At 43.4% G+C, this 11438-nt stretch overlaps 1 protein-coding gene across 1 annotated transcript; it reads left to right on the forward strand.

Annotated features, from left to right (window-relative positions):
- Nucleotides 1-627: 627 nt before the first annotated feature.
- On the forward strand, nucleotides 628-11019 carry SLC30A1 (solute carrier family 30 member 1). Its single transcript, XM_081000587.1, has 2 exons — nucleotides 628-1507; nucleotides 5475-11019. The coding sequence occupies exons 1-2, from the start codon at nucleotides 910-912 to the stop codon at nucleotides 6371-6373; spliced, it is 1497 nt and encodes a 498-aa protein (XP_080856713.1). The 5' UTR covers nucleotides 628-909; the 3' UTR covers nucleotides 6374-11019.
- Nucleotides 11020-11438: the final 419 nt, after the last annotated feature.

An 11438-nucleotide genomic window follows, 5' to 3' on the forward strand; every position in this document is an offset into this window, starting at 1 on the left:
CTGCCAAGAGCGGGAGAGTCAACCTGTCAGTATCGCCGAGGCGGAAAGGGGAAACTCGGGCCGGGTGTAAAAGAGCCGCTGTGAGGTGAATGCCGCGTTCCACTGATGGGCCGTGTGGAAAACCGGGGCGATGCGCGCGGGTGGGGGGGGAGGGAGGGGCGGGGCGAAGGAGGAAGAAGGCTCTTCTGTTCCTTCAGCGCAACCACGTTTTGCACCAGTCCCGAAAAAAAATGACTCTTTCGGAGGCGGAGGCAGAAGGGAGCGAGGAGCGGAAAGCGAAGGCTGATAGGCTGCAGCACACCGCGGCTGACCGCGTCCCCCCAATCGAAACCAGCGCCACGCCCCCCGAGGCCGCGCCCCCGCCCCCCCAGACGAAGCCGGAGGGCCGGAGGGCGAATCGCGAAGCCGCGTGTAGGCGTGGCGGTTGGGACTGGTCGCCAGGCCGTCTGGGTGCCAATCAGCTCGCGGGGAGGCGTGACCGGTCCCCGCCCGGTTGCCGGGGCCGCCGCCAATGAGCGAGCCGGCGGTGGGCGGGCCCTGGCGGCGGGCGGCGCGGTTGCCGGGAGCCGTCGCCAATGAGGAGGCCCCGAGTGGGCGGGCCCGCGCGGCGGGCGGCTCTGGGGTTCCGTGTGGAAAGGAGTGCGAGGGGGTTCGGGTGCAAAGTTTAGTTTCAAACCGTCTGCAAAGAACGGCGGTGCCGCCGCTGCTGCTGCTGCTGGTTCTCCTTCGAACAGACGGAGGCGGCGGCCGAGGAGAGCGGAAGCAAAGGAGCCGGAGCGTCGACAGCCTGAAGCGGCCGAGGCGCAGTCGAAGAGCCGCCGGCCGCCGCTCCCCCACCTCCCTCGGCAACAGCGGCCGCTTCGTGGGCGCCGCCTGGGTCCTGCCGGGTCCGCTCCGTCTCGGGCGAAGATGGGCGCGGAGGCTCCGGTCCGGCGCCGGCACGGGTGCCGCCGGGCGCGCCTGATGTGCATGCTGGCGCTGACCTTCCTGTTCTTCGTGGTGGAGGTGGCGGTGAGCCGCGTGACGGACTCGCTGGCCATGCTGTCGGACTCCTTCCACATGCTGTCGGACGTGATGGCGCTGGTGGTGGCGCTGGTGGCCGTGCGCTTCGCCGAGCGCACCCGCGCCACCAAGAAGAACACCTTCGGCTGGGTGCGCGCCGAGGTGATGGGCGCGCTGGTCAACGCCGTCTTCCTGACGGCGCTCTGCTTCACCATCCTGCTCGAGGCCATCGAGCGCTTCACCGAGCCCAACGAGATCAAGCAGCCCTGGGTGGTCATCGGCGTCGGCGCCGCGGGGCTCCTCGTCAACGTCCTGGGGCTCTGTCTCTTCCACCAGCACGGCGGCGGCGGAGGAGGTCACGGCCACTCGCACGGGGGAGGAGGAGGGGGCCACCGGCGCCGGGGCAAGGCAGAGCAGCCTCCCGGAGAGCGGCAGAAAGAGGAGGAGACCAACACCCTGGTGGACAATTTCAGCAGCTTCAATGGAGTCAGCCTGGAGAAGCTAGGTGAGCTGGGGGGGGGGGAAGGGTGGGCGAGCAGGCCTCCCCTCTGCCCGGGGATGCCTGGCTTCTCCCAGACACAGCCCCAAATATGAGGGGTACCCGGAAGCGGTCGGAGCCTCCATCAGAATCAGGTTATTGGGCTGAACAGGTCTTTAATATTCCCACTAAGCTGATGGCATGGCAATATTTCTAGTCTGCACAAGAGCTTGTAAGCAGCACTTCTAAGCAGACATTTGCATTCCGTAGGTTCAAAGATAAAATGAAACTGCCCTTTCATGAGGAGTTGCACACTTCAGATCTTGTAGTCATGGTGGTGGTAGTTGTCGTCGGTGCATAATCTGCCTCCTATTGCAACTTGGTTCCATTTAAAGACCTGGCAAAAGGGGAAGTGCTACTGGAAACCAACACCATGCAAAGGCTTTGGGTGTAGATCAAGGAATGTCAAGGAGCTCATTCTGCCCATCAGGAATGTTGGGAAGGCAGTTAACAAAAGCTGCTGCAGCACCCATTCGTTCTGTTTTATGGAAGGACCCCTTTGTACAGAACAGGAACACACCTTACTTTATAGAATAAGTACCTTGAATTCCCTACATGAAAGCCACCAACATTTCACAGTCTTTGCTGGTGGCATTAAGCTTTCGCAGAACGCAAGGAAAGGCCTATTGCAGTGCTTTTCAAATTTCTTACCTTTAGAGTCCCCTTCCCAAGATGTCTGCTGAGACAACCCAGCATGTCTACCTTTGAACCTTGCAGAGGAGTCTGATGCAAATTTTAAAGCACATAAGTCAGGTCAGGTATGTCTTCCATCCTACGTTAATGAAAAGTATGACTTTAGGAACCATAAGTTCCTGTGACCATGCATTGCAGGCGAAATTCAGTAGTGGTGGACAAGCTGCTACAGAGGAAGTTACTGCTGTTAATGTTCTTTCCACTGAGAAACCCTTGGACTTCTCAGAACAGTTTTGACAACTGAGGTCCTACAATCAGCCTTCTTTCTTTTACAGCTTGATGAAGGAAACTTTATATCCTATAGCACAATTTGGGCTCATGGGGAAATCTGCAGAACCCACTATGTAAGGGTTAACACATTGCATTAAAGTAGACAGAGTGGCAAAGCTCACAGGAAGCTGCAGCTTCTGTTAACTGCCTTACCAACATTCCTGATGAGCAGAATGAACTCTACTGACATTCCTGATCTACACCCAAAGCCTTTGCATGGTATTGGTTCCAGTAACTAGAAGCACTTCCTCTTTTGCCAGGTCTTTAAATGGAGCCAAGTTGCAGTAGGAAGCATATTATCCATAGATGACAATGATCATGACTATAGATGTGGAATGTAAAATTCCTTAGGAAAAAGCAGTTTTGTTTTATTTCTGATCCTACAGAATACAGTGTCCGTTTATAAGTGTTGCTTACAGCTCTTCTACAGACTTGAAATATTGCAAAACCATCAGTGTAGTCAGAATATTAAAGACCTATTCAGCCCGATATAATTTCCTGGGATAGTACCAAAATAAAAGTGGAGTGGTGCAAATGTTTACATTGTTGCTCATTGCTATGTCAGCTGAACTACTTCGCTCTGCTTTGGTATTCTTGCTTAACTTTGTTTTCATTAAAGTTTTTATCATTAGTAATTTGGTTTTTGTAAAAAAATGAAAATAAAGGCCCTATGTAGTTGGACTGTCATCTCTTAATTTCAGGCCACTGGAACTCATAATTGATCCTAGCAACACCTCAGATGAAAGAATTTATCTACTGTAGAAATAAATGAGAATATATGGCAATGCACTACATTTAATATAATTTTAGTTTATGCCAGTAAATTATTTTACGTGTGTATTTCATGTTTTAATAGGGAGTCAGTGCTAGGATAATAGTCGGGCGGCATATTATGACATATCTGGCCAAGTAGTTGTATGGCAAAGTTCCCTTTCATAGAGAAGTGGACCGACTTCTCTCTTTCTGTCTCTAGAGGGTGCATGTCTTATTTCTACAACCCACCAGTCATCCTAAGTATTGACACCTAGGTAGCACACTGTTGTTCCTCTAGGACTGTATGTGGCCCAGAGTTTTCCACTGAAGCTAGTCCATACAGTTGAAGGATGATTAGCTGTCAACAGACTACACAGCTATATTTTCTTTACTGAACTGCAGGTGAATGGAATTAAATATATTTTAAAAGTTATTCCAAGCATGGCAAACCTTGTATGTCCTGCCCCATGTAGAGTAAGGATTTTAAGTTGAACGTAAGCTTTGCAAAATACTAGAGGGGCATAAACTTAGTCTGGCAATAGTTGGAGGTGATAAATGTTAGGCCTGGCAGGACAAGACTAGCACAATTAGGCAATATGCTGGCATATTCACTGAGCTTTATTTCTTGGTGCAAAACAGGAAGGAGGGATTTCTTGAGTAGTTCCTATAGCTGCAGGTCATGAAGCCTAATAGTGTTGTATCAGTGTGCTTAGTTCATATCTTAAGCATATACCTGTTAGCAGGCATTGACTTTCTGCTACTTTTAAAAGCTGTCTTTTTTTAGTATGCATGAACATAACTCTTGAACTCACTTGAGGATGCTACTTCTGGGACTTGTAAAGTACATTATATAGGTGGAGTTTACCTGGTGAAACAAGTGTGGGAGTTGTGATGGTTTCCAGTTCTACCGGTTATATTGGTGAAATCACCAGGCAAAATTTTGCTCACAGTCGGTATCCATGCGTGAATATCTCAAAAACTTCTTGCAGTTCACAAAAAGAAAAATCTCATTTGATGTAATGGCTGGTTTGTTTTGGCAAACCCATTTGTATGACATTCTAGTGTGAGAACAATTGCTTGTGTCAAAAAGCTGCAGAGAGGTTTCTCAAAACTATTGGTATCTGGGACAGTCTCTTTTATTTGAATCAGAATTGAGGGCACACTTGTGAAGGAAGATGGGTGCATGTTTGTTTCAATAAAATTCAAAGTTGAAATAAATTCCAGTTCAAAATAATACTTGCATAACAAAGGCTGCAGTAATGGCATTTGACTTCATATGGTCTTGACAGATGCCACTCTTTTTGGATAGACATCACCTGCCATTGCAGTGACATGGCTTCTCTGCCATGTCATTGTGGACATGTAGGCATGTATAAGCTGCTTCATATCTGTGACATGATTTTTCATGGTAGTGACATATTTCAACTGATGGTACCTGTTGTGCAGACTGGAGCTTTATTTTTTGGAAAATATGAAATGTCTCACTTCTCTCCCCATTCCTTGCTGCACACAGACTGCATGCTCCTTTAATCTTCCCTCCCTTTCCACCCAATCTTACTGAATCATTACCAAATTTAATAAAACAATACATGAGAGCTATTGTTGTGTTGTGATTCTGAACTTAGAAGCCTCCATTCAGTTCTTAGCTCTGCCACCATCAAGCCACCCTCTCTCAGCTGGCTCCCTTGTAATACAGATATAATAGTGACCTACTTTAGTGTTATAATAAGGAATACTGAGAATACATGGAATCCTTTGAATGCTCTGAATCAGTATTTCTAGATTGCAAGTCAGAACCCATAGCTGGGGCAAACGCCCAATCAAGACAAGCAGAAATACCACCATTTTGTTGTTTTTATCCTCTTGGGTTAGGATATTAACCCGCCCCCCCATGAGAAGAGCAGAAAGGTGGTTATAGTATTAAAATATTAATATTGGGATTCCTTATTACAGGTTGCTGTTAAAAGTGGGTCTGTGATCTGAAAAGAAGACTTCTCTCTATAGTGTTCGAAAAACCACTGACTTGGTTGCTGTAACAAGTCATTATTCTGTAATGCAGTGTGTGTATTCTAGTGGTTCCAAAACTCTACAAAGAGACCTGCCTTCTCTAACTCCCCTCCTCCAAATATTATATTGTCCCCAATATTGCTAGCAGTCTGTTAACCAACCCCCCCAAAGGCTTCCTATCCATGTAACAATGTTGCTCTTGTGTTTGCAGGTGATGGGGCAAAAGAGAACCAAATGGAACTTCAGCCAAATGGGAATATTGATAATGACACCTCTCTGGACATAGAACCTGACGAAGACACTAGTGGTCAACTCAATATGCGTGGAGTATTTCTTCATGTTCTTGGAGATGCCCTGGGCTCCGTTATTGTTGTGGTGAATGCTTTAGTATTTTACGCTTACTGGACTCCTTGCCCCAAGGATGGGCCTTGTATTAACCCATGTATCAATGACGATTGTGCAGAAAACATTACTCAGTTGTCTTCTAGAATGAATGCAACTGAGTTATGGAAAATTCCTGTAGCTGGTCCCTGCTGGGTTCTATATTTAGATCCTGCATTGTGTCTCATAATGGTTTGCATTCTGCTCTATACAACTTACCCACTTCTTAAAGAATCTGCCCTTATCCTATTGCAAACTGTTCCGAAACAAATTGATATTCGTTCTTTAAATGCGAAACTCCGCAAACTGGAAGAAGTTGAAGCTGTCCATGAATTGCATGTTTGGCAGCTGGCAGGAAGCAGGATCATTGGCACTGCTCACATTAAATTTAAGGACCCAGAAACATACCTGAAAGTTGCGAAGGATATTAAAGAGATATTTCATGATGAAGGGATACACGCAACAACCATACAGCCTGAGTTTACTATTGGGGAGGCTGTAACCAAATGTGAACTTCCCTGCAGAACCCAGTGTGCTCTGAAGCAGTGTTGTGGAACTACGGAAAAGACTAGTGCAAAGAAGACCGATAAGTCCCCTTCCGTTTCTATTTCTTTCTCTGAAATAGCCATTGACTCTTCACAACACAAAACCAGGAGGACTAAATCAGAGTGTATACCTGCTGTAAAGCTTGGGGAAGATCCTAACAAACAATTTGAATCGTCTTTGTAATTCCCAAAGTTGTGCTGAATGAAGTCTGCATTCAACCACAGGTTGATTTTGAGAAGAAAGACTAGCATTAAAGAGACAAGTTGCAAAGTATTGTAATTGTTGAAATCCCTGTTCTGGTCATAATACTTAAATCTAGGCTGCCTGTTTGAAAGGATATAATTGTGCCGTCCCAACACAGTATGTGCTTGTGTTAACTTTTAGTTGAATTGCACCGAAAAGTTTACAGATGCTTCAACAACTCTGGAGAACCAGTATCAACATTTCTGCCAAGATGCTTTTTTTTTTTTTTTTTGGATTAAAAATTAAAATTGAGTTCTTCAGCAACCCATTTCTCCATTTGGAAATCAGTATGTGTTAGAGAAATCCAGGAAGAAGCCTTTCTACTTATTGTGTGTGTGAATGTGAATGTTTTAGAAACCATAAAGAAAGGAAGCCAAAGTTGGCAGAATTATTTTTTTAAGGTAGACTATTTGAGGATTTTTTTTCCTTATACATGAAAAAGTGAACCCTATTTCATGTAGGTTATACTCCATAGTATTAGTAGTAGCATCTTAAAACATATCTAGTACTGGTTTATTAAAAAAACAAACCCTGTTTTTGTGTTGTACTGGGGGCCTAATGAAAAATGGCTGCTTTGAAAATAGGATTTGTAAAAGATACGCATATCCACATGACTGTAAGGATAACTTTTAAGACAGAAATTGACCAGTCCTTTTAAAGGCATCTCAGTTTGTGCATTCCTCAATTGTATAGGTTTAAGAATTTTTTAAGAACACCTTACTTTCAAGTAAATTTATGCCAGAACTAGAAACAGCTGATATTTGTCATTGCGGTGTCATCTATGGCTTGCCGAAATGGAAGGGTAAATATTGTCTGGATTGCATCTAGTTTTGAGTTAAAAGAATGTTTTTTACTTTTTTAAAAAAACATGGAATTTAGCAGTGTATAAACATTAATATATTCTCATTTGATGTATTTCATGATGAGCCGTGATGAGCCATTTTACCCAATGTGCAGCTGAAATGCATTCTTTTTAACACAATACAGGCAGCTGCTTCACGAAGCAACTGTTACAACTTACTAAGCTGCTTCAAATCAACCTCCTCAACCTGGTGCCTTCCAGATGCTTTGAACTGCAACTCCCCTCTGCTCCACTCAACATGGCAGTGGCCGGGGTGATGAGTTTTAGTCCAAAGCCACCAGGAGGGCATCAGGTTAGAGAAGGATGTAGCACACCTTGGCTTATTGTGACATGAGTGAGCTTTGAGATTCATCTGTGAAGAGACCAGAAGCTTTCACATCCACTTTTGATCAATTGCAGCTGTTCAGTTCATCCAAACTCAATAATAATTATTAAATAAGATGTGGTTGAAACAAATCAACTTCAAACTATGGGTTATGAAGCAGGCTTTTTTCAACAAATCATAGTTTATCCACAGTTTAGGTTTTGGATATAATGGTGAATTGTGCTCAATTGAAGCTAATAAAACAAAAACAAAACCAGAAGTGAAAGCTTTTGACCTCCTTGTAGCCACACAGAGGAGCAGCAGGAGCTTGAGACTATTTGGGCCTTCTTCCTATCAATAAACCATGGCTTATTGTGACATCTGAACTCCTCCACCAGTCAATTCTCATAACCTGGAACACATTTTGTGTAGTGAAGGCATGTGTTGGAGCAAATTCTAGCCAAACTTTTCTGCTCTTTGGTTTTGAGGAGCAGTTAGTGCTACCTGTTCAGAAATGGAATTGCTGCACAAATTTGTGGATTGCAGTCAAGCCACTTGGCTAATCCTCTTAAAATCAGCCACCTTAGTTCTATTGAAGTTGCAGAGGCTAATCTTATGTTGAATGCAAGGATGCTAGCCAATAGGTTTCTGGATCTCAACTAGCCTTTACCCGTTCTTGATCAATTAAAAATAGAGCTAATTCTTAAATCAGAGGTGGCATTAATGCTGACTATTTCTAAAGCATTTTTAAGAGCCCTTATTGGAAGTCTTTATGGGATTGCAAGATTTCCTTATATATTTTAGTTATTCCAACAGTTGATTTATGTACAATTGCTGTAGAACCAGGAAAGAGGACAGTTGAGGTCTTCCTTATGCATTGCTACTTTACCTTTTTGGTGGTGGGGGGATGTAATTTGCATTGTTTAAATGCAGGCTCTTTTATTATATGGCTATTTAGGTTTGTTCCCCAACTTCAAAATGGAAAGTCACTAATTTGACATGGAATTGCAAACAAAGCAAGTGATCAGTGGCTTCCACTCTGCACCTCCTGCTCAGCAGTGTTGCAGTCAAACCTCATTTTTCCAGAACAAAATTATTCTGTTAACAAGCTGTAAAGTGTTGGAAAGGTGTATTTGTGAAATGATCAAATACATCTACCTTTGCCTTCTGGGCTCTTTGTTATAAAGGCCACTTGTTTGTTAATACTCCCAGTTTGTCCCCCACATATTATTGCACGCATGTAAAAACTGCTGTACAATTCTCATGGAGCTGTATTTTAATAAGATTTTTTCAGCTGCTTTTCTTTCACATTGACATGGCTAGATTGGTATAGCTGGGAACAGGCAGGCATATATTGATGGACAGGCAGAAAAGTTACAATAATACTGTAAATTCTGGATCTTGAAGCCAAGGTTTCCTATCTTTTTAGTGCTAGAAGTATGAGCTTGCTCACTCACCCTCCCTCCCTCCCTCTTTTTAAAATGTGTGTGGCCTATATCCCACATAGTAAACATTCTAGTTCAACAGAGTCTCACTTTTAACCTCATCTGTCCCCTGATGGGCCAATTTTTTATTTTTATTTTAAATTTCTGGGTTAGTATACTTTGCAATATGGTAATAGCTTTTTTCAAAAACTGCTGCGTCTCTCTAAAGCACGAACTTTGACTCTCATATTGAGTTTGCACTGCAGTGGTAAGGGAGAAAAGCAGCTAATTGTGTACCAGGTGTGGTCCTGATTATTATTATTATTACTATTATTATTATTATGCAATAGCTTGGCTTTTACAACAGAATATGTTGTGTTCATCTCTGCTTTGGCAGGTAAGGTTTCCAGTATGTCAGCTGTCTTAGGTACGTTTGGAAAAAATGGAACAGCTGGAGTACCTCCAAACTACAGGAGGCACTTTTTGTACTTGATTGTATATGAAAATATTGAAGCCAGTTTTGCAAATTCTTGTATAAGGTAGTATTTTTCTCCTGAATGCTAGTGGTGTTGAAGGCTGTTCCATGTAGATAAAAGTAATTAACACACTGTGCTCAGGACGTGCATTTGTGGTGAAGTGGCTATGCCAGTTTATTCTGCTGAAGTTTTGCAGCGAAAACTAACCATAGCTTTCTGGGATATTGCAATGAACAGAGTGCTAAGCCACCTCACATTACAAGTTTCATTGTGAAAACACACTGTTGTATTCACTGACTGTTAATATATGAAGCTGCTCAAAGAGATTTGAAATGATTGAACACTTAGGGTCTGTTTGCTGCATCACGAAATATTTGTAGAACCAGCCTCTAATACAAAGGGTGGTATTCAGCCTTTTACTCAAGAGCAGCCCTGTGGAAATTAAAGGACATAGCTTAGTAATGCCCACTAATTTCAGTGGGACTATTCTGAGCAAAACGTCGTTGAATACTACCCAAATAAATTACCTTTACAAAACAAAACTGAGTGTTTAACAGTGGTACCTAAAGTTCTGGAGAATGTTTCAAAACCACTTAAAGTGCTGGAAGCAAGTAGTGCTGAAGATGTATTTGTTATGGTATAAAATCTGCTCCCCCCCACTCTCCCAGCCTCTGAGCACCTCTAACTCTTGCCGTATGCAAATGAAGTTTCTGTTCAGAGACTCATTTAAGAGCACTGAGAGCAGCTCTGGCACTGACTCCACTGAGATAATGGGAAACTGTTTAGACTAGAATGCACTTTCTGACTTTTCTCATTGATGGGGCGGGGAACGACCTTTAACACTACATCCTCTGCTTTTTGACTTTTTAAGTTTCTCGTGAAAGGAGTATTATGTATTTAAGGGTATTAAGTACAATATTTAAATATGCTGCTTTAATTTCATAACAGCATCGATGTAGCCTTCTGGGACTCTGGCTTATGTTTACAAAACAATTATTGAATATTACAGTAAATATTCTATTTTGGTTCTATCTTGCACCATTGCTTCACCTCTTGGTGGACTGAAAGGTACTATAATGCTTCATGTGCCTGAAATAAGAACATATGTGACAGATTATTTTTTTTTTTGTAAGCCAAATGCAGCCTTACTTATAACAGGAGCTTTCATACCTCTGTGATCCTGGGTTTGTCATTAAAATGCCTGTGTGAAGAACACTTCCATGTCTTACAAATGTGTGAGCCTGATTTTTTTCCCCTCCCCCACTTGCGCTCTCCCTGTGTTAAGTGTTCTTGGGCTTAGTCTCCAAACCCTTACGCTCAGTGGTAGCTAGAGAGGCATCTCTTAAATTCTATGGGTCGTATTCGAAACCAATGCTTCGGAGACATAATTGGCATATCTGTATCTCGCGACATCATGCCAGTGACAACGGGCTTCTGCTAAACCAGTTATGACTCTGTGTTTCCTTGCATAAAACCTGAAAACTGAAAAGGAAATAAACGTTGCTGTATAAAACACGAAACTTGGCAGGGTCCTTTGTTTCTCCTCTTTTAAACACCCCTTCACTTACTGAAATTGATTTGGTAACATCAAAAACATTTCTAACTGGAGGTTTGGCTAAATGAATTTGTTCGCTGTGTGTGTGTGTGTGTGTGTGTGTGTGTGTGTAATGCAAGGTTAGTTTAAGTAGAGTTCTGAGACATGAGATATGGCTAACAAGATATGGTTTTTCACAAAATCTCAAGCTCCAGGCCAGTTAGGGAGCATAGGTCTGGAAATGCTTTCACACCCCACAACCTAATCTGGCTGCTAGGGCTGTGGACATGTTGCTACAGTTAGAAAATCAAGAAGCAGCAGAATCTAGATCAAATCTTCACCTCCCTGATTCTGAACAGCTTATCAAGTCTACCCACCATACAATTAGTTCTGTGCATAGTTTTA

Source organism: Podarcis pityusensis, assembly GCF_964106645.2.
Source record: "Podarcis pityusensis genome assembly, chromosome: 3".
Lineage (NCBI taxonomy): Eukaryota > Metazoa > Chordata > Lepidosauria > Squamata > Lacertidae > Podarcis > Podarcis pityusensis.